Genomic DNA, 24,819 nt, shown 5'->3' with positions numbered 1-24,819 from the left:
GCTGGCTGGATGATCTCGGCCAAGATTAGGTATCAGCTGCTTCATACTGCACTCAGGGAAGAATATAGGCAGAAGTCCCCAATGCTATTTTGACACCTATACTCATGGTCTGGGAGAGGAGAACAGTAGTGGATTCATCTCATGCCATGCTACTATTTCTGAACTAATTTACTTTCTGACAGTACTGTGAGGAGATGCACTTGGATAGACTTTGACAAAGGAATAAGCCAAATAAAGACAGAACTATTTTTCCTGAAAATAAGACACAAAAAGTTGTAGTAACTCAGCGGGTCAGGCAGCATCTCTGGTGAGAAGGAATGGGCGACATTGCAGGTTGCAACCTTCTTCAGAACCGAAACAACACCCATTCCTTCTCTCCAGAGAGAATGCCTGTCCCGCTGAGTCACTCCAGCTTTTTGTGTCTATCTTCAGGGTAAACCAGCATCCGCAGTTCCTTCCTACACTATTTTTCTGCTGCTCTTGCAAGCTCCTCAAATGATGGGAAAGTGGAATAGAATTTGCAAGAATTGGTTTTCCATTGGCGCGATGTTAAAAACCAAAATTAGATTAAACAGTGGTCTGAAACTGCATTGTTAAACCTGACAAGGTCTCTGAAATTCATCACTCGAGCTTAAAAGACATTTAAAATAAATTCTCTTGACATTCCCTTATATTCTCAACATGTTATCCCACACTGATTGTACAAGAGGAGGATTGGAGATTCTGACAAGACATTCTTCACTGGAAAGTGATTTTTGTGAGTTAAATATCTTTTTCTCTGCTGATTCTGACTGCAGCATTATGGAAATGTTTATATTCAGGCAAAGAAAATCTTGTGAGGTCAGGTCCATGCATATATTTGCTTATAGAAACTTAGAAACACAGAAAATAGGTGCAGGAGTAGGCCATTCGGCCCTTCGAGCCTGCACCGCCATTCAATATGATCATGGCTGATCATCCAACTCAGTACAGGTATCCTGTTCCTGCCTTCTCTCCATACCTCCTGATCCCATTAGCCACAAGGGCCACATCTAACTCCCTCTTAAATATAGCCAATGAACTGGCCTCAACTACACTTATGTGTTCGAAGTGCAGCCAATCTTACTCGAATAGATTATGAACAGGCCCAATGTGTTTGCAGTGAAAAGATTCCTGTAAATCCATGTGGCAAAAGTGTAATTTTTTTTGAAGTTTAGTTTAGTTCAGAGATACAGCACGGAAACTGGCCCTTCGGCCCACCCAGACCGCACCGACTAGCGATCCTACACACACTATGGACAATTTACACTTATACCAAGCCAATTAACCTACAAACCTGTGAACAGTAGAAGGAAGATAAGGCGAAAGAAAAGGAAAGGAATCCTGAAAGAAATGTAAATGCTGTAATTTTTAATTGGGGAACTATCATCACAAGGCACTGGAATTGGAGAGAATGGATCACTTTGTGGCCCAATGCATTGTAAAGTTCTCTCTCCACTGTCTCAGGAATGCGTTATCGCCTTACTTTATCATTGTCTTTGTTCCCTTTCCGATTTATGGTTTGATTTTTTTAGTGGTTTACATGCTATGACTGGATGCAAAGCTAGGGCCCGCACTTCCAGCACGGCAGAGTAATTTCTTGTCTGCAGCAGAATGAATGAATGAATGCATAAATGAATGAATTAATGCATTAATGAAAGAATGCATGAATGAATTAATGAATGAATGAATGAATGGATGATTGAATGAATGTATGAATTGAATGAATGCATGATGAATGAATGAATGAATGAATGAATGTCCAGCTGCAGCAGAATAATTAAATTAATATTCAGTAGAACAGTTAGGCAGGCCTTTCATAATTACAGACAGCTAACACAGTCTTGCAGCGTTCTGTGCAGTCTGATGGTTGGGCAGCTGATATGATTTGTTTAACTATTGTATTAAATCATCTCTGACTATTCATAGCAACATTTTCTGGGACTATTAACTATTTAATATTTTATAGTTCAAAACTATCAGATCATTTTTCGTTGACTGTTGCGCCATGCCTGAAAATAATAGAATGAATGACTGGTCCTTTTGTCTTTTGCCACATACTTTTACTTTGAAAAGAAAGCAAGATTTTTTGTATATTTTTATTTCATCTGTTCTATAACTTTTTTGCATATCTTTCATTAATTTGTTCTCTATCTCTCTGCATCACCGTCAATATCTCTTGTTTCCCTTTCCCCTGACTATCCTGGTTTAGACCCAAAATGTCATCTATTCCTTTTCTCTAGAGATGCTGCCTGACCTGCTGAATTCCTCCAGCTTTCTGTGTCTATCTTCGGTCTAAACTAGCATCTGCAGTTCCTTCCTACACAAGCAAGATTCACACTCGTTCAGCAATGTTAACAGTGCTATTTGGTTTGTTATGGTTGAAATGAGAATCAACAAATATTGACCATATACAGTATTACATCACGGTGATAAACTGTTTTGAGTCCCTTGATACCCACAAGATTAAAACGTTTGCCAACAGATTGACAATTTTTAAAAGATATCTGAGCTTATGATAGCAATGGAAAAAAATCAGTCATGTGCAATAGTCAGCAGTTAAAGAATGAATATTAGGTTATTATGAAGTTGCATTGAAGCAGAATTGAGTTTCTTAAACACAATTTGTATGAGGTTGTATTCTTGATAATGATATTACTATCAACTTTCCCGTATCAATAAAATTATCCATGCATGTACATTCCAAGAGAAGCTAACAAAATAATAGCTATTGAAACACCAAATCGGAAATATTACGCAACATAGTTAAATGTATTATGCAGCCCTGTAATTCCATTATGATTAAGAATTGCTTCAGAGGATAGATCATTAGATTATAGACCGCAATTCTTATTTTTTAACCCTGTTTCGCACTGTGATTTTTGCCATTGAGAACCAAAATTAAATGATTCCTGTATCTGGGCACAAGGGCCATCACCAAAAGCTTTTTTAACCATTATTTCATTTGCTTGTCTTGGAGTCCTACACCTTTAACGAGGAAAAGCAACTAGCTTCAAAGTTATCAGGTCGTCAGTCAATATGATGCGTTGACACATTCCAAAAGGTACTTTGTGTGTACAATGAATAAAAATGCATGTTACATTCAGTTAACAAGTCACCAGGCTGGATAAGTTGCATGCACAGGCAGCAAAGACTTTGACTATGGTTGTTCAGGGAAGCAATGGTTAGTACCATCATGCAGTTAGTGTATGGCTTTAGTGCCATGCCATTAACCTACATCAATGAGCCTGGAGTGCGTCTCCTGGGTAAGACATGATATGAAACAGGGCTTGGTTAGTAGAGCAGCGATAGTTCAAGGAAAAAATGCTGTTGCTATCAAAGAAAATATTTAGCAGCACTATATTAATTCCAGCAATACATCCACAGAAGACGTACGATAAATATTTTGTTATTCTTGCCATTTGCAACAGTGAACCTGCACCAACATTATTGTGAAAGGGCATTTACAGTTTTAAACTCTTTTCATTGACCAGCAAGTTGTTTTGCCCTTTAACAATCATGTGGCTTTATCCAGCGAATATATATATATATATACACTATCCAGCGAACCTACACCCAATATATACTCACCTGACACAGCTTTTTTCTCAAATGTGCCCCATCAGACTTTACTGAGCTGGTTACAAAATAGCCAATTGTTTGGTAGTTTTCCCGCAAGTTTAATTTTTTTTAAAAGCCCATTTCAACAAGTATTGTTTTTCACTTTTCTCTTCCATGCAAGGGGCAATCAGTTGCCATTGGCTCCAGTGTGCTGGGGTGTGTTAGATAGAGCAGAAGCATTTGGGTGTCCACAAAAGTCTATTTCTAACAGCAATTAAAATTGACAATATCAACCCATCAGTACAGAACCTTGTGCATTGTAACAACTATAAGACTATGTATGTCGACCATGTCAGAGCAAGGCAGATAATGGTGACTGGTGAGGAGAATGGGTGCTTAGATTTGTCAGCTTTGGCATGAGATTAAGTCATTTCCAGGCACCAACTCCACAACAACTCACAATTAAACCAAACCCACTTTAAGATCATTAGTCATTAAATTCAATGTGAAAACTTTTCAAGTGTTCAGGTTTTATTTGTTCAATTGATTTTAAAACATATATATTTAAGTAAATTTTTATCCAACAAGATTCTTCATTTCGGCAAGTCATAATCTAATGCCCGTCTCAAGCATGAATTGCTCAGCACAATGGTGTTTCATTTAGGCAAATTTAGGCAAAATGTGCATGCTGATACTTCACATTGGAAATGAAGGGATGAGCTTGCTACAAAATACAAAACAGAGAATGGTAGAAATATTCAGCAGGTCTGAAGCCATTTGTGGACAGTGAAATTGAGTTAACTTTTCAACTAGACCCAAAAAGTTAACTCTGCCACTTCTTCCACTGATGCAGGCCGACCTGCAAGGCATTCCCATGTTTCCATTTTTATTTCAGATTTTTAGCGTCTGCAGTATTTTGAGGTTCAAACTTTGTGTGAAAGATTCCTCAGCTTGAACTGTACCGTAACAAGTACTTCTTATGTTGCTCAATGCATTCAGAAGTTAAAACACTTTCAGGCAGCATCATTCTGGAGTGGCAATGTTTAGTTTTGTCCCACACTGACCATTACACAAGGCTCAAGATCCTAAGAATTAATTTGCATTGACCTTAACGGCAAAAATAATTTGCATTTAGAAAATTGGAAACATTTTGAATCCGTTTCGTGACACAATATTAATCCAAAGAGAAACCACATTAAACACATTCAAAATAATTTAAGCTCATTCTTTCTCCCCACACGAACAATGCAATAATTTTGGTGGTTTACACCACAGATAAAAATAATTTTAGAATTCCATTGACTCTGCCATTTAAAACAATCTACTAATTGTTACTGGTGTACAACAACACACTTGTTCCGCAGGAAATTTTATGTAAAACTAAACTAAAATAAATAAAAAATGGGATGGAAAGCCACAGCTGAAACAACAAAAATGGGTATTTCTCTGCATGGAGTGTGAAACAAGAGTTATAGGTCGATTATCTTTATTCAGTTCACTTTGTTTATTAATCAGGACAAACTGATCCTGAATGTGAGCTCCATTTCCTTCCATACAGAGAATGCCCAACCCGCTGAGCATTTTCTCGTAAGCATAGTAACCCTAGAAAATATATCGGGAAAGAAAAATGGGAGGAAATCCCCAAAATAGATTGAAGATGGACACAAAAAGCTGGAGTAACTCAGCAGTTTTCAAGAAGGAACTGCAGATGCTGGAAAATCAAAAGTACACAAAAAAGCTGGAGAAACTCAGCGGGTGCAGCAGCATCTATGGAGCGAAGGAAATAGGCAACGTTTCGGGCCGAAACCCTTTTTCAGGCAGCTTTTTCAACAACACACTTACATTGCTGAACTCGGAGTCCGGTCGCTAGATATCTTTGGTCTCTCCATCCACATTGTTAACCAGTACTCTTCTCACTCTAATGTATGCTTGTTCTGTATTTTTTTTTAAATTCCTATCTTGCACTATGACTATGGACAGATGCTAAACTGCATTTCGTTGTACCTATACTTGTATCTGTGCAATGACAAAGTTGAATTGAATTGAATTGAATCTCTGGCAGCATCTGGAGGTCAGGCAGCATCTCTGGAGAAAAGGAAAAGGTGACAATTTGGGTCAAAACCCTTCTTCAGACTCAGAGTACAGAGCCCCCTGACTCTCAGTCTGAAGAAGGGTCTCAACCCAAAACGCCAACTATTCCTTTTCTCCAAACCTGACCTGCTGAGTTACTCCAGCATATCTTTGGTGTAAACCTGCATCTATAGTTCCTTCCTACCCAAAATAGATCCCATGATTTTAGGATTATTAAATTAATTTGAGATCATGGACACAACAGCCAAGATTCTGCGTAGTCTACATTAATAGGAGCATCGACCACAACAAAAGACCTTCATGACAAACCCTGGATAGAGTGCAAACAGTCGAGACCATGTTACTTGCTCCTGTAACAAATCTCGCTAGAATTTAGAAGATTGAGGGGGGATCTTATAGAAACTTACAAAATTCTTCAGGCTAGATGCAGGAAGATTGTTTCCGATGTTGGGGAAGTCCAGAACAAGGGGTCACAGTTTAAGGATAAGGGGGAAATCTTTTAGGACCGACATGAGAAAAAAAATTTTCACACAGAGAGTGGTGAATCTGTGGAATTCTCTGCCACAGAAGGTAGTTGAGGCCAGATCATTGGCTATATTTGTGGGAGTTAGATGTGGCCCTTGTGGTTAAAGGGATCAGGGGGTATGGAGAGAAGGCAGGTACAAGATACTGAGTTGTATGATCAGCCATCATCATATTGAATGGCGGTGCAGGCTCGAAGGGCCGAATGGCCTACTCCTGCACCTATTTTCTATGTTTCTATGTTTCTATCTTTGGAGTCTAATAACTCCTCAAACAATTATAACATTTTGCAGTCTACATGAATGTGCAAAGTCACAGATATTCAATAATGAATGCATAATGTACTTCACATAAAATGTTTATTTGCATGACTGAATTTCATAAGGCAGACAGCAAGATAATCAGTGATAACTTTCTAAGTGCCATGTATAAAATAGTCATCGCTAGTTCATTCAACCTGCCATTTTTGTCATCACTCATGCAAATTTGATTTCCCATCACACTGATAGTTGTTGCTCCAGAGTCTTTGCTAAGTACAATCTTGTTCATCCTGTATTTGAACTGTAAATTTGCACAAAGCTGTAATATCTGTAAGCGTTCCTTGTCACCTGTCCTTCTGTCTATGTGAGAGGAACAATATTTGTGGAGTAAATGTTCTGCCATGAGGAGTAAATCATTCCAATTACATTTATAATTAAGACTTTATCTCTGTTTGTTTTATTGTTACCTTCTCCCATCTCACAATGATCTATTCTACATTTTGCGTGATCTCCATTCCCTTTTCCTATTTTCACACCTTACACTTCCTTATCTATGTATCTCCCCCTCCCCCTGACAGCAGTCTGAAGAACCACACCCATACCTTCTCTCCAAAGATGCTGCCTGTCCCGCTGAGTTACTCCAACATTTTGTGTCTATCTTCAATATAAACCATCATCTGCAGTTCCTTCCTGAACAAGATGCTGGAGTAGCTACACAGGTTAGGGAGCATCTCTGGAGAAAATGGAAAAGTGATGTTTTGCGTCGGGACTCTCCTTCAGGCTAAGAGTCCTGACCTTAAAGCGCCACCTATCCTTTTTCCTCCAGAGATGCTGCCTGGCCCGCTGAGTTACTCCAGCACTTTGTGCCCATCATTGGTATAAACCAGCATCTGCAGTTCAGTTTTATTACAGTAATAATTAACATTGATAGATGAAGTTTGTGGACAAAGTCATCACCTGTAGATGTGTGGGTTTGTGCTTACAAAGTGTTCTGAGCTGAAACATCGCCTATCCATTTTCTCCAGAGATGCTGCCTGACCCGATGAGTAACTCCAGCACTCTATGTCTTTTTTTTTGTAAATCAGCACTTGCAGTTCTTTGTGTCTACAGATCTGAAATAGATCATTTATCTAAGAATAGGAAAGGAGCTATTGTGTCTGATTAGTTGCTGATGACGTAAATGTTTCTCTTCTTTCAAAGAACTTCATGGAAGAGGCACTCATGGATCAGACAAAATGGCTCGTAATGGTGTTTCACCGTTGAAGGAAAGAGTTGACAACCTCTCTGAGTTGAGGTTGAACCTCACACACTACCCAAGTTACCTAGTGAGGCAGGGAAAAGACTGCTCCCTGATCACCAACAGATAGACTCCCGAGTTGCCGATGTTGGGGGAATTTAAAACCATGGGCCACAGTTGAAGAATAAGGGGTTGGCCATTTAGAACGGAGATGAGGAAAAACTTTTTCACCCAGAGAGTTGTGAATCTGTGGAATTCTCTGCCACATAGGGCAGTGGAGGCTAATTCTCTGGATGCTTTCAAGAGAGAGTTAGATAGAGCTCTTTAGAGGGTTTGGAGAAATCTCACAGGCGGAAAGATTTAAACGATTTAGACACTTGCTTTTTTAATGTGGATGTGAATCTGAACTCTCCTATGAACCTTAATTTCATTGTTATTCAGGGCAAACAGGGCATGATAGCTGGTTCAAATACTTCACCAGAAAATGAGTCATAGCTTTACGACTTTTGAGTAAAAATGTCCGAAGGGAAATCAAGTAACCGTCAGCTCCACTCCAGTAATCCCCAAAGAGGCATAGAATGTTACAGCATATAAACTGGCCATTCGGCCCAACCTATGCTTACCAACCTAGATTTTTATCTGAACTAGTCTCAGCTTCCTGCATTTTGGCCCATATCCCTCTAGACCTTTCTATCCTGCCCAAATGGCATGCAAGCAATACAATAGTGACCACTTCCACAGCTTCCTCTGATAGCACATTCCATATATCCACCAATCTCTGTAGAAAAACCTGCCCCTCAAATTGCCTTTAAATCTTTCAACTCTTCCCTTAAATGCTGGATTTAGACTCTCCTGTCCTGGGAAAAAAGACTGATGAACCATCTTAGTTATTCTCCCTTATGGTTTAATATAGCTCTCAAAGTTCTCCCCTCGACCACAACATCCTACACGTCAGTGTTAACTACCCAGGCTGCCCTTGCAACTCAAGCCTTCCAGTTATGGTAACATACTCGTGAATCCTGACCCATAACTAATTTTCCTGCCTTACATTTGAGGCTCACTATTACTCCAGCACAATGTGGTTTTTTAATTGTCAATCTTAAATTGGGAGGAACATTTTTGGAAACGAGAGGATGCTTTGATAAGATTGGAAAGTTGCTACAATCTAAATAACAATGGCTTTCAACATTATGGGCAGTTTGGCAAGCATGAAAACATGAGCTGCATCTTGGAAAAAGTGAAATATTTTTTTTCTAAATCTGGCGCTGGAGCCAAAGACAATATGAACAATACACAAAAACAAAATTGTGAGGTGGCACGGTGGCGCAGCGGTAGAGTTGCTGCCTTTCAGCGCCAGAAACCCGGGTTCAATCCTGACTACGGGTACAGAGATTGCACGTTCTCCCTTTGACCGCGTGGGTTTGCTCAAGGTGCTCTGGTTTCCCCCACATTCCAAAGGTATGCATGTTTACAGGTTAATTGGCTTCTGTAAAATTGTCCCTAGTGCGTAGGATAGGACTAGTGTGGTCTCGGTGGGCAGAAGGGGCTGTTTCCATGCTGTATCCCTAAAACCAAAAATGAAATAAAGAAAACCTTGGGTCCAATACTCTGACACTCCCAGCCTAAACTCCACTCTCTCCTCTCTTGGAGATGCACTTTAAAACCCATCTTTGTGACCAGGAGTTGGACACAAAATGCTGGGGTAACTCAGCGGGACAGGCAGCATCTCAGGAGCGAAGGAATGGGTGACGTTTCGTGTCGAGACCCTTCTGACTGTGACCAGGAGTTTTGTTCATTGACTATCATTACCTTCTGTGGCTCAGCATAAGGTTTTGTTGGAGAATACTCTTGCGATGTATCTAGGGAGGGCTTTGATTGAGTTAAAGGTGCTATCTAAACACAAGTTGATGGTGTTGTGTTTACTCATCATCCGACAATATTGGCCGACAATGACTCAAACCAATCATATTCCAAAGCAAATGCCACAGACAAGTAATTAATAGCCCCAGTTATGCCTGGTCTATCCAGGACCAGAAATATCAATCAAACATTTCAATAAATATTTAAGATCCTACGTGAAGTGATGAATTTCAGTACAACATCCATTATTCATGGGAAGATAAATTAAATTGTTCGCAAACTTCAGTACGCAGACACACTTGTTAGCAGAAGCTGTCGCCATGAGTGAGCAACTGATGGCGGTGATGGAAATGGAGGATCAGAAGTTGGTGGTCAAGCAGGAAGGAGGAGATGAAGCCAGATGAGCTGTGATCTTCTGGAATGGTGGGGTAGACAGACTCCTGCTCCTTTTCCTTAGGTGGTGACTCAGCAACCATCAGAAAGACAATATCTAACCCCGAGTCGTCTTGCATTGAAGAGGGACCATTTGTTTCATTGGATGGTCCGAGATTTGTTACAAGGGCTTTAGCTAAAGTGAGACTGTGGATTTCTTGCATCCTATTGAATTACAGTAAGGGATGGTGGGTTTGTCAATACATTGGCCGCAGAACATCAAATTTAAAAATAATAAGTGATCATATCTTTCATACTTTGGATGCAATATAAATTCAACATATTTATGACCTCATCAACAATGTGTCTGTCAGCATCCATCCATTTACGAGAGATGATGATGTGGCTTTGACATTGTCCTGTTTACAGAGGGGAATGTTTCAGAGAGTCATAGAGAACATAGAATCATACATCGATCAGACATTGATCCCTGTGGCTGAGTTATATGAATAGATTGGAGAAACTAGGGCAGTTCTCCTTGAAATGGAGACCATAGATTCATACAGCATGGAAACAGGCCCTTCAGCCCAACATTTACACACCGACCAACATGTCCCATCAAGACTAGTTGCACCTGCCTGCATTTGCCCCATATCCCTCAAAACCCGTCCTATCCATGTACCTGTCCAAATGTTTCTTAAATGTTGCGATAGTGCCTGCTATCATCTGTGGTTGCATTTCCTGCAGTGGCTGACTTGGTCTATCCTTGACAGGTAGCCCTTCCCACAGCTTCCACAGGTGAAGTTGTCTCCGCGCATTGGGTTGGGGAGTGTGTTGCTCTTGCCGATGACCATTTTGTGGCCAATTCAGCCGTATTCAATTGAGTTTACATCAACCTGAAGTGGCTGACTGGCTTTAACTTGTAACCTTTGCGTATAAACCAAAGGTTGAGATCTCAATGGAGATCCCTGGGTGGTGGAACCAAGGTTCCTAAGATCATTGGCTGATTTAATTGCTAGACTCATTGTGAAGGATAACAGCACTTGCCAGCAGTCTCAACATTGTGAGAAATAACACTTAATATGTTGTTCTCATTTTGAAAGCACTGCTGTTTCATTTACCTCACAGTGCAGTATAAATAATGTGTGCGAATGCTAATTAATGCTCTTTATTGTATATTTTTGGTCTCAAATGAGCCAGTTTAGGAGCATCAGCTTTTTACTTTGTCATCACCACTTAGCAGTGCCTCGATCTATGCTTTCCTCACTGAACACTGAATATCATTCAACAGCCTTTTTCCAGCTGGACTTTAGTAAATTATACAGAGAAGATGCTCCTAGCAATTTATCTTCATCCCTCAGTTTAATGAAACATAAAGGTTTGGAGGGCCGATAGCTCATCACTCACTCAATCTGCTATACAAGACACAAAAATACTTGTTTACTTCACATGCTACTCCCAGCTGATTTCATAGTAATATTTGTTTTCAGATGATGCTGATCTGTTTCCCGGTTCCATTTAAGATATGTGCAATTTGTAAAAATTACACTTCAATTACTGTAGTCACAGAATCAGGGGCAACTCAAGAAAATTAAGATCATTCATTACATACAATTAGTGTCAAAAAAACAAACAAAATGATACAAAAGCAGAGCCATGGTGAAAGAAACATTTCTGTTTTTGCTATGTGTAGGAAGGAACTGCAGATGCTGGTTTAAACCAAAGATAGACACAAATTGCTGGAGTAACTCAGCGGGACAGGCAGCATCTCTGGAGAGAAGGAACGGGTGATGTTTCGGGTCGAGACATGAAGGAGGGTCTCGACCTGAAACGTCACCCATTCCTTCTCTCAAGAGATGCTGTCTGTCCCGCTGAGTTACACCAGCATTTTGTGTCTACCTCAAGATAAGACACAAAATGCTGATGTAACTCAGCGGGACAGGCAGCATCTCTGGAGAGAACTCCCTCACTACATGAAAAAATAAATGTTGTATGCATCCTCCTAGCTCACTTTAGTCTTACAGCATGGAAACAGACCCTTCGACCCAACTCACCCACACCGGCCAACATGTCCCTTCTACATTAGTCCCACCTGCCTACGTTTGCCCCTTATCTCTCTAAACGCGTCCTATCCATGTATCTGTCTAAATGTTTCTTAAACATTGTGATACTATCCACTTCTGTGGATATATAATGAACATCACAAAAAATAAAAAACTCTGAATCTGTCTTCTACATAAAACAAGGGTAACTGCAACAAAAAAAATGGCAGTTTCTTGGACTAGTACCTACCTTAAGGCACCTTGTGATCAAAACCCTGCTCCGTCAAGCCTGTGATTGTTAAGGCTCAGGAGCGTGAGTGGGGGAGAGAAGGATACTGTTCCAACTCTGCACAAGATGCGTGTGTGCAGCCTCAGAAAATCCACCTGCGTGCAGCCAGCCCATCTCCTAAACGTTTCCATAAGTCAGGTATTCATAACCATGGATCATCTGTACAATATATTCCTGGGTTCTGTATTATGTTATTTTGAGGACAGTCTATCAACATTCAAGCATTATCCCAGGTCCAGTGTACTATACATTACAGTAGGAAGGTCAAGGAAAGCAAGATCAGAGGGAACTTGGAATCCTTGTTTATGGCAGGTCACTCAGTGTGGAGGTTGGCCAAAATGGTGATGGCATCTCACTCAGTTACAAGAGCCACGGCTTGAAGGGTGGCAAAAAGAAGGATTTGAGTAGTGGCGCAGGTAGTGCTCAGAGGAGAGAGGGAAGCCAGTAAGGTGAGGTTGATTCACCTGGAGTAGAAGCAGCAGTGGAGATATCAGCCACAAGAACAGTGAGTACTACATCGTCATCACTCACAAGCAGTGCTTGCGTCAAGACATAACGTCAGTGTAATTGTGGTTAATGAGCCAATGAGTAGAGCCATGTTCACAGGTCAATGGACCTCCAAGTAGAAAATACAGGGAAGGAGAATTGGAGGAGTATGATTGGCATAACATTAGGTTACAGTGACCATGGCGAAGGTTAAAAGAAGTCTGTCCCAGGCACAACGGGGAAAGAGAGAAGGGATAATATGAGAGTCTGAAGTTTAGAGGTCATTTGGACCTTGACACCTAAGAGGGTCCATTTAGCTTTGTTTTACTTTTAGAAATACAATAAAGAAAGGGAGCCTTTGGCCCTCCGAGTCCATTACCGATTAGCGATCACCTGAACACTAGTTCGATCCTATACACTAGGAACAATTTACAGGGGCCAATTAACCTACAAACCTGCACGTCTTTGGGATGGGGTAGGAAACTTGAGCACCCGGAGGAAACCCACTCTGTCGCAGAGGGAACGTGTAAACTCCATACATACAGCACCCATAGTCAGGATCGAACCGGCGTCTCTGGCGCTGTAAGGCAGCAACTCTACTGCTGCGTCACCTGAGGTTCAGACGTCATTTACCACTTGACATGTAGAGGATAGATGAATTTATGCTTGGGACAATGGTGGGTAAAGGTACTAAGACTGGTATGGATAGAGAGGGAGGCCCAATATGGCTGGGCTCTGAGGCAATCAACAAAAGTGAGGAAGTCCGATGAGAAACCAAATGCCATGGGAGGTCGGAGAGTTGAGCATGAGCCAATGATGGCAGGTGCAGGAGCCCCAGTGGGAGCAGTAGTCTCTGCTATTTGTGAACACACAACTGCAGAGTCAGGGATGAGTGGGGCCCACAGCCAGTGGAAGCCGTTGGAACACGGCTGTGGGATGTTCATTTGGCACAGACACACACACACACACACAAAGGAAATCCCCCAACCGGTGGAATGAATGAAAGACCACACACGTGAGCCAAATAGTTTTATCAAATGCATATCTCAGATGCTAAAAACAACAAATCTGAGCCATTGGCTGATGCATCACTGGCTGAAGCAGTCACCATGGTTTCAACAGAGTGAGTCAGTAACTTGGCAGCCCATCTACCTGAGTCAGCTCTGCTCCCTGCCCTCCAACTACAGGCTCAGTTGCAGGGCAGAGGGAATGCGAGGGAGGAGTTCTCCAAATTATCTCCGGTAAAACTAGCCATGGAGGAGGGAAGCACCAAGGTCTCTACTCTTGATCACACCCCGTCCACTAATGGGGGATCTTAAACTGAGGAAGTGCAAGGATGTTGCCAGGACTAGAGGGTCTGAGCTATTGGCAGAGGTTGAGTACGCTGGGACTCTATTCCATGGAGCGCAGAAGGATGGAGGGTTGATCTTATAGAGGTGTATAGGATCATGAGATGAATAAATCGGGTAGATGCACAGAGTCTCTTGCCCAGAGTAGGTGAATCAAGGACCAGGGGACATGCAGTAGGTTTAAGGTGAAGGGGAAAATGTAGTAGGAATCTAAGGGGTAACTTTTTTGCACAAAGGGTGGTGGATGTATGGAACAAGCTGCCAGAGGAGGTAGTTGAGTCAGGGACTATCCCAACATTTAAGAAGCAGTTAGACAGGCACATGGATAGGACAGGTTTGGAGGGATATGGACCAAGTGCTTGCAGGTGAGACTAGTGTAGCTGGGACATGTTGGCCAGTGTGGGCAAGTTGGGCCTGCTTCCACACCGTATCACCCTATGACTCTAAGTGGACTCACACTACAATGACCTGGTGCTTTCAGTCCAGGCCTACACACTGTCCAAGAATCTTTGGCCAACAATATCTTTACTGATGCCAAGACACTTAACTGCCTGCACATGGTTCAAATCCCTCCATACAGTGCATATGCACGAGCCTATCTAAAAGTCTCTTAAATGCCACCAATGGATCTGCATCAACTGGAAGCTCGTTCCAAGCACTCACCAAGTATGCAGAAAATCTTGCCCCGTGCATTTCCTGTAAACCTTTCCCTCCACACCTTAAAACTCCAGTATTTGTTGTTTCTATTTTGGGAAAAAGGTTCTGGCTCTCTACCCTATCTGTGCCTCTCATTTTATATACAGAGATTGTGTGGAAGACACAGAGAGGATACAGTGGTGCTGTTATTGGAGAGGAATGAGGTGCTCATCTTATTGAGATACAAGGAACGGCAGATGCTGGAATCTTGAGTAAAAACCGAGTGCTGGAGCAAGTCAGCGGGTCAGGAAATCTTATCGAAACCTATAAACTCCAAAGCAGGTGGGACAGGGTAGATGTCAAGATGTTTTCTCTCAGGAGAACATGGTTTTAAGACAAGGGGCTGGCTATTTTTAATGCTGGTACATAGGCATTTCTTTACTGCCTGGAATTTTCTATCCCATATTTAAAGTGAAAATCGTTTTTATTTTTTTATTTTAGAGATACAGCGCAGAAACAGGCCCTTTGGCCCACCGAGTCCACCGAGACCAGCAATCTCCGCACATTAACACTATCCTACACACATTAGGGACAATTTACACATACACCAAGTCAATTAACCTTCATAGCTGTACGTCTTTGGAGTGTGGGAGGAAACCGAAGTTCTCGGAGAAAACCCACGCAGTTACGGGGAGAATGTACAAACCATACAGAGAGCGCCCGTAGTCGGGATCATACCCGGGTCTCCAAGCGCTGAGTGGCAGCAACTCTACCGTTGCACCACCTTGGCCCCCCCCAAATGATGGGGGGAAAATTAAAAGATCAAGCTTTGAGGGCTGAGGAATGTTCCAGAGGAGGGGTTGAGGCCTGGGTTGGATTAGCTATTATTTTATTGAACGCTGGAGCAGGCTTGTGAGATATGGTGGTCTTATACCCTGATAGAATTCATCCCCTTTATCATTACATTCACCAAATGTTTTATTTCAACTTAATAAATATTGAAGTCAAGTGATAAAGAAGTGATCCACTGGAGAAGCGGAACACAAGAAATTCAACTTCAACTGGTGCCTTCCTATAGTTATTTTTATTTTATTTTAGCGAATCAGCATGAAAACAGGCCCTTCAGCCCACACCAAATATCAATCAGCCGCTCATAGTAGTTCTGTGTTATCCCTCTTTCTCATCCTCTTCTTAAACAATAGAGGCAATTTTACGGTGGCTAATTAACCTACAAACCCACACATCTTTGGGATATGGGAGCAAACCGGCACACCCAGAAGAAAGCCACACTGTCACAGGGAGAATGTGCAAACTCCACACAGACAGCACCCGAGGCCAGGACCAAGCCTGGGTCGCAAAGATTGAATTTCCCATGGGGTGGAATTTTCAAACGATACACTTTTGGCTCGAATTATATATGGTAATCTGCTGGAAAAGCAAACTTGGGTGCCTGAAAAAGCTTCTCTGCTGAAAACGGGATTGCTGCAAACTGAGAGTATTCTGGTTAACTGTATTCCTAGCATTTATTCAATGTGACATTGTAAGTGACTCATACATATAATTGGTTATATGACAGACCATTCCTCCCAACACTTAAGTGACTCACACTGTTAATTGCTAAATGGAAAGAATTGCAAGGTAACCCTTGTCAGTGTGGTTGTTTATGGCTGGAAGTAATATTCAAACAACTGCAGGTGTCACTGAATACTGAAAAAGACACAAGTACGAGTCGCTAAGTGACATCCACGAGCTCCTGCGTACCCACTATGTACATTACACAAGCTCAAATCAGGGGGAGAACTCGGGAGAACTCTTGAATTACCTCTTACGTGGGACAGGGCCTTAATTCTACTCCAATGTCTAATGGTCTTATGGAAAGGAGTAAGAAATTTAGATGGTATATGAGGAAGAATTTCTTTCCATGCAGAGAGAGATCGGACTTTGGGACACACTGTCTGAGAGAGAGATGGAGGCTGTGACTCTCACAACATTTAAGTATCTGGATTCACAATTGAACCATCAAGTCATCGAAGGCTTTAGATCAAGTGTTGGTAGATGGTGTTAAATAGGTAACCCCCAGTGTTATGGAAACAGAAATTTACCGTGAGAAAATTCACAAATCACTACCCAAGGACACAAAACACAATTTGGTCTTACAGCGGCGTGGTGAGATTGCAACCTTCACGTGGTCCGCCCTGTTTCAGCAAATGCAATCAACCTGGAGTGCACAATCAAATACGATCAAATAGAACAAGTTGTCCTACAACTTTAGGCTGTGCATGCCATTACGCAAGAAGAAGAAGAAGTCTTACAGCAATCATGCAAAGAATAAAACACAATCCTTTCTTGACTCACATTCTTGGCTGTGGCTTCACGTTACTGAAAATCGAGACACCAACTGTTTCTTGGGAATGCAACCACCCAAAGTGCAGGGGTCACCAGTGCATGGTGGATAAGGTAGGTTGATGTCCTGCCTCGGCTCTCAGGACCCTATTATTGTACTTATTTGCAGCTTGCAGCTTTTCAAAAGATCAGTGAAACCATTAACTACTCCCCACAGCCCCATCACTGACTGGAGTTTGTGGAAATATCGTGATGCTCTTCCTCCCCTTTTCTATTCTCTTCTACCCTTGTAACTTTTAAACCTTTGGATGTTATTTAATGTTCTACGCATTGTCATGCAGCCTGGTTTTATTGGAGTGACCTTAATCTATCTTCCTTTGTTAATGTGCAGAACTGCTTCCCCTGCGCACACAGTGAAGTGGATAAAATGTTTCTTCGAACAATTGATTTACACAATGGCTTAGTAATGAACGACATAAACCAGACACTCCTGCGAGGAAACTGAAGCGTGTTATATGGAGATCTGAAATATATCAGCCGCTGGAAACTGGATGGAAGCAAATGTTATAACAGCACAGCCTGAGGCTTATTCCACATTGGAGGTGTGAATAAAGTGAGTAAAGAAAAGGCCCAGTCCCACGATGCGAGTTTACCCAAGAGCCCTCCCGAGTTTAAAAAAAAATCAAACTCCTGGTAAGTACGTAGAATGTACGTAGCGGGTACGTCGGAGCTCGTGGATGTCTCGTAGCGGCTCGTAATGCTAACGGCAGGTACTCGGGGAACGCGGTAACTCGTGAAGTTTTTTCAACAGTGTGAAAATAGAATAGAATAGCCTTTTATTTGTCATTCAGACCGAAGTCTGAACAAAACTTAAGCAGTCATACATACAATAAAAAACAACAATAAACACATATTAACATCCACCACCCAACATCTCCTCACTGTGATGCAGGCAAAAGTCTTAGGTCTGCAGTCTGCAGGGAAAAAAATTTCCAAGAGTAAAAAAATACTCGTGATGAAGTACCACGAGTTTGATTTTTTTTTTAAAACTCGGGAGAGCTCTTGAGTATTCTCGCATCGTGGGACAGGGGCTTTAGTCAGATAATCCATTCTCATCTTTCTGCAGCATACATCTGAATGCATCACTCCAACTTCAGCAGATGTGACAGTACAAAATGATCATGGACTGATTTTTACAGATAACAGCGATTGTGAAAAATATTATGCAGTATGATTGTTTATAATTTAGCGCCTCTTAATGCTGCCATAATATACAACGTGAAACTTACTTACTCATTCACTGAAATCCCATCCCAGCTTAATTTGACACATTTTACTGTGGACCATAAGGGCTGAAGTGGGGAGCCAACCTATTAATGCAAATCCCTCCCGATAGCTTTCCTCTACGTGTGGGACAGACACGGATTTCTAATTTTCTGACAGGGATAATGAGGGCAGATGCAGAATGCAGCAGACCACAGTTTTGCTGGGAAAATATTGTTCAGACCGGTAGATGCTAAATGTCCCCGCTTTCTACAAGAAGTGTGCTGAGGTTGCAGTCAGTTTTTGATACTTCAGATTCAGATTCAGATTCAATTTTAATTGTCATTGTCAGTGTACAGTACAGAGACAACGAAATGCATTTAGCATCTACCTGGAAGAGCGACATAGCAAATGATGTTTGCTATGAAATCCCATCCCATCTTAATTTGACACATTTTACTGTGGACCATAAGGGCTGAAGTGGGGAGCCAACCTATTAATGCAAATCCCTCCCGATAGCTTTCCTCTACGTGTGGGACAGATCATTTACGAAGTAATAACTTTGTTGGACACTTAACACGCAGTCAAAGTGAATTGTAATGTTATATCTTCCAAGGTCTATGTCCCAGATAGAACAATGGAATTCTTACTTGCAGCAGCACAACAGAATATGTAAACATAGTACACTGCAAACAATATAATAAACGAGAAGAAAAAAAATTCAGTGTGTGTGTGTGTATATATATATGTGTGTGTGTGCATGTGTGTGTGTGTGTGTGTATGTGTGTATCTATATACACACACATATATACACACACATATATATATACATACATATATTCACACATATATACATATATATATATACATATATACACACATATACCCACACATATACACAAACACACTCCCATAAATACACATGTATATAAATATACATATACATCATTAATATAAACAAATATACACACATATATATATATATATATATATATACATATATATATACATATTCATATATATATATATATATATATACACACACACACAAACACATAAACACACACATATATATATATTATATATATATATACACATATACAAACACTTATACACACATATATACACAAACACACACAAAAACAAACAAATAATAATAGTGCAAAAAGACAAAACCAATGGCCCCAAGACGAGAACACAAAGTGCTGGAGTAACTCAGTGGGTCAGGCAGCATTTCTGGAGAACATGGATAAACAATGTTTCGGGTCAGGGCTCTTCTTCAAACTAATTGTAGTAATCACTCCGGAGATGCTGCCTGACCCACTGAATTACTCCAGCACTTTGTGTCTTTTTTTTGTAAACTAACATCTGCAGTTCCTTGTATCCCTTATTTTTCCAAATAAGAGATTTGGGTAATTATTCTGACATTGCCGTTTACACCATTCTCCAGTTTCCCCCTTACTTCCGATGAAAGATTGTAGACCTGAAAACCATTTATCCCTCACCACAGATGCTGCATGACCTGAGTGTCTTCACAACACACGGGAGCCCTGCCATGAGATCCATTTCAATTCCTCAAATGATCAGACAATAATAGAAAATGCTATATTTAAGAGGGAGTTAGATGTGGCCCTTGTGGCTAAGGGGATCAGGGGGTATGGAGAGAAGGCAGGTACGGGATACTGAGTTGGATGATCAGCCATGATCATATTGAATGGTGGTGCAGGCTCGAAGGGCCGAATAGCCTACTCCTGCACCTAATTTCTATGTTTCTATGTTTCTAAAAGGAGGATTGCAGGATGTGACACATGTTACGTAAGGAGGGTCTCAACCTGAAACGTCACCTATTCCTTTTCTCCAGAGATGCTGCCTGACCCACTGAGTTACTCCAGCTTTTTATGTCCATCCTACATCTGGTAGATGCTGGTTAACATATATCATGTATACCAGGTGCTGGTATTGTTATTGAATAAGTCCCATAAGTAGCTATCTAGGTAGGAGGAACCATTGCTGCAGTTGGTAAGAAAACTAGGGATGATATCAGCCTAAAGATGGTCCATGGAACAGAATTGGAGGAGATAGTGGTCATATTACTGATGTTCACATAATATCTTAACCAGACTGACAATATTATGCAATTGCATAGCTTACAGGGCATTTAATAAACAAGGAAGATTTGTCTAATTTGATAATACTGGACACCAAATAGAACAGGTTGCTGGTGATGCTGAAGGATAATTTTGATGTGTAAATTTCGAGTGATTTGAAGCAATGTCCAAGGCATGGGGGCTGTGGATGGAGGTTTTGAGGATTATTTTTACTTTCTTCACACACAGATAGTGGTGGTGAACTGGAAGTCCCATCACTCTCTCTGCGGCAGGAACACAATGGAAACAGGAGCAACGGGGGCTTTCCAGAAGGGAATTGAATTTTTTTTTAAAGCTTTTCACTGTACCTTGGTACACATGACAATAATAAATCTAAACCTGACCTCAGCTCCTCTCACCTTAATGCTCAATTGATCTATTTAAAAGATAAAATAATACACTTGGTCAAGGATTAAATCTTGCTGAAGACAAAGCCTTAAGAAATTATGTACTGGTGGGGAGGGAGAGGGGAAATAACATTAGAATATTAACATGTTTTTATCAATCTGTTACTCTGTTAAATATATCAGGCAACAGATCATTACACTGAAAATTATTATAAGATATTTTCAGGTTATATTCACTGTACGTTAGCCATGATTTATGAAATTGGTTTGCCGGTCTCAAGTCATTCAGACTATTGGCAAAACTACATCTGTACACAGAGACATTGCACACAGGAACTGATAAGAGATGGCTTCAGTATCTTATCAGAAGATCTGTGGTAACAGGTGAAAAGATGGTGGGAGGATGTGGTTGGTGACAGGAAGTCCTTTCAAGGTATTTGCCAGAAGAATTTTGCCCTCCACTCTACTGGAATACGACAATGGGTGTGGTACTCAGTTTGCGTTGCGTATGATCCTTTGCTCAACGTTGCTGAAAACCACTGTACCAAAACTCCACAAAATTGTAGTAAAAACAGAAAAGGCAGCATCAGAGGACAAATGTTCATATCAATGTCCTTTCCCCTAAACTGTGAATAAAATATTAACCCACAGATACCGACTGACGTTCCTGGCACTTCCGGCATTTTGTTTTTATTTCATGTTTTTAACATCTGTGGCGTTTTGCTTTTATACTGTTTCTTCAAAGTTGTGCCGAGTGCTTCTACAGCTCAGGAACACAAATCCTTTCAAAAGGTTTAAACCACTCAACTAAAGTAAATGGCATCCATCTGTTCAATTCATGCATGGCTACTTGTTATCTACAGAAAACATTCTCAAATCAAGAAATCACTAAGTTTTACAACAGAAAGGACTAAATGAAGGTACATCAGTGCTAATAAATTCAGTCAGATAGTCCAAACAGAAGTGGGGGTGAGGGACTGCATGCATCTGTATTCTAACAGCAAATCTATTCCATTCTAGTGTCTAAAATCACTACGTCCTCAGCAATGCAAACGTGGCTATACAATTAGCAAAGTAAATCAAGAGCATGCATATCTTACCTTGATGAACTAATAATATGATTTAAAATGAAAGAAATGAATGGGAAAAAGAGCTGGAGTTAGATTGTTATTTTGATGGCAGGTTCCATTTGGAAAGAATGTTAGTTTGTAGCATGGCTGCGGGATTGGAGCATGAGGAGAATAATCTCACCACGTTCCCTCTCGGCTTTCCAGCCATCCTTCCAGCCTCCACTAAAACTCTGCAAAGCAGCCAATGAGGAAATTACTTTGGATGTTTTGCCTTTGCTTCAGCAAGTGGGAATGAATGATGTGGGGGATTTATGTGCAGGGGGGGTAACGGGAAAATCAAATGAAGTCCCACCAATGACATTTGTGCAACTCTCCTCTCACCTCGAACCCACTCACCAACATGAATCATCGTAACATTAGCGTGACAACTATCTCAGTTGAGTAGGATTAAGTCCCGAGACTTACTGTTTTCAAAACAGTAACATTCAGGATATGTATTCCCTTTTCCCTTGAAGTATGCAAATCCCAAGAAAGCACTGAAATATTTAATGCACAATTTAACCTCTCAAATCCCTCTCAGTCACTTGAGATCATTCTGTTTTAACATTAGCGTGACAACTATCTCAGTTTAGGATTAATGTCACCCCGTTGACAACATTTGTGTTGAGGAAGCCTCAACTCATACTTACATTCATCAGGCACTGTTGCTAACGAGCCTATGTAGGAGCAGTCCTTTTCAAATGTTGAAGTATGCTCAGTTAGGATTAACTCCCAAGAAACTGTTTTTCAAAACAGTAACATTCAGGATATGTATTCCCTTTTCCCTTGAAGTATGCAAATCCCAAGAAAGCACTGAAATATTTAATGCACAATTTAATGTGCCACCCTCCAATGGATCTCCTCTCAGTCTGATAGATCAATAGATCATTCTGTTTACAAGTTGAATAGATGTCTCAATGCAGAAACAATTGTACTTGTTTCAGAGTTTGGGTGCACAGATTTGATACAACTTGTTACTTTCAATGTCACCACCTTCTTGGTGACACATTTGGAGGCTGCTTGAGGAAGCCCTCACTGTCCTGGGTTGAGGTGTGGAACCATCAGGCACTGTTGCTAACGAGCCTATCTGACCCTTGAAGGAGCAGTCCATCATGAGTCAAATGTAAATGGCCAATGAAATTATTTGTGTCTCACAGCATTTTCTGAAAGAGTTTACAAACTAAAGCACTCACCATAACACAGCTTAGTGTTAAGATCAAGTCCACGCAACTTTGATCTGATGTTTCCTTTAATTGATCGACATATGTAAGAAAACGCTATGTCTTTGTCTCCTCCCAACACGATATAAACATCAACAGAAAAATCAATACCCCTGCCTTTTAACCATTCTCCTTTGAAACCACCCTTTGCTTTTTGATTGTCCTAGTCTCACCCTCCTCTTTGCTTGCACCATTATCCTATTTTATCATTTAACCACGCAGAAGTACATGATAATAACCAGACTAGACTCTGGAGCTCCTGTAACATGCTTCATCAGTTACTAAAGATTCATCATCACATTATTTTGTCCCATCTATGTGCCTCATCAAACTCTTGCCTAATCCATATAGACAATAGACAATGAACAATAGGTGCAGGAGTAGGCCATTTGGCCTTTGAGCCAGCACAGCCATTCAATGTGTAAATGGCTGATCATCCCCAATCAGTACCCCATTCCTGCCTTCTCCCCATATCCCCTGATGGCTAGCTTTAAGAGCGCTGTCTAGCTCTCTCTTGAATGTACCCAGAGAACCAGCCTCCACTGCCCTCTTGAGGCAGAGAATTCCACAGACTGAGGCAGAGGATTCCACAGTCCTGAATGTTCCCTGAATGTCCTAACAATCCCAACCATGAATATTGACAACAGTTGGATGAGTAACTCCTGTGCCAACACAGGACTTCCATTTGTCCACTCAATACATATCCATCACCTCCATCTTTTTAAGTCAGTTCTACAAGCTTCTAATCTCTGGCTTCCAGTTCCAATGAAAGAATGCAGTTTTTAAATATTGATACTGCTCCCCTCTCCAAAGGCGCTGCCTGACCTGTGGTGTATTTTCAATATTTTGGTCCAGTAATGGGCCCCCCTATCCAAAGAATGGTACAATCTTACATGGAGGCAATTTGACCCAACACTCTGTGAATAAAATATCAGATCATTACCACTGTCTGGGATACTCTACATTCTACTTTACAATCTTAAATTTTATTTTTAAGTTTCTTTTGAATCACCTGAGCTTCAGTTGCACAATGCACTATTTTAAAATAGAATTCTGCTTACTTTCTGCTGTTTCTCCCTCAATCATCTTAAGTGGGTGCAGTTTGAACATCAACAATGCATTGGCATTCAAATCGTTTTTATTTAATTTGTGGGCTACAGAGAATTTGCGAGCAATGCAAGCAGCTATTGCTTGAAGCAAACGCACATAAATAAGAATAAATCATCTGGTGGCTAATCAAGACAAAATAAACATACATGTTAACTTTGGACCGCATTTCGAACTGAAACAAATGCATCCTAAATATCGGAGGAGCCAGCAAACAAACATGAAGATACCTTAAAATATTCTCAAAACTGTGGACTTCTTATTTTCCAATTGTTTGAATATCTCAAAGAAGATAAGAAAAATAATTTACAGGTTGGAAACATTGGTATCAGTTCGTGAGTTCACCCTTTGAAAGAAATTCTGTGTAGAAGTAGCAATTGGCAATTTTGACATTGATCATTTGTAAATGCTCATTTAGAATATAATGCGATACTTACTCTGAAGAATCTATGAAGTATATTACAAGTGCACCAATGCTGAGGGCAAACACCAAAACCACCTGAAAAAGAGAAAAAAAGGCATATTTGTTAGGACACGTGTATTCAAAGTAGAAGCAAGTT

The 24,819-nt window shown here is 40.8% G+C and overlaps 1 protein-coding gene across 14 annotated transcripts in view; it reads right to left on the bottom strand.

Moving 5' to 3' along the window:
• The window catches only part of kcnma1a (potassium large conductance calcium-activated channel, subfamily M, alpha member 1a), a 486,207-nt gene that overhangs the window by 247,203 nt on the left and 214,185 nt on the right, over positions 1 to 24,819 (bottom strand). For all 14 annotated transcript variants that reach the window (XM_055661691.1, XM_055661690.1, XM_055661680.1 and 11 more), the window contains one exon: positions 24,697 to 24,758. In XM_055661691.1, coding sequence (XP_055517666.1) covers positions 24,697 to 24,758 — 62 coding nt within the window. The remainder of the gene's footprint in view (positions 1 to 24,696; positions 24,759 to 24,819) is intronic.

Source organism: Leucoraja erinacea, chromosome 34, assembly GCF_028641065.1.
Source record: "Leucoraja erinacea ecotype New England chromosome 34, Leri_hhj_1, whole genome shotgun sequence".
NCBI classification, from domain to species: Eukaryota; Metazoa; Chordata; class Chondrichthyes; order Rajiformes; family Rajidae; genus Leucoraja; species Leucoraja erinaceus.
This window is presented reverse-complemented; position numbering and strand designations above follow the sequence as displayed.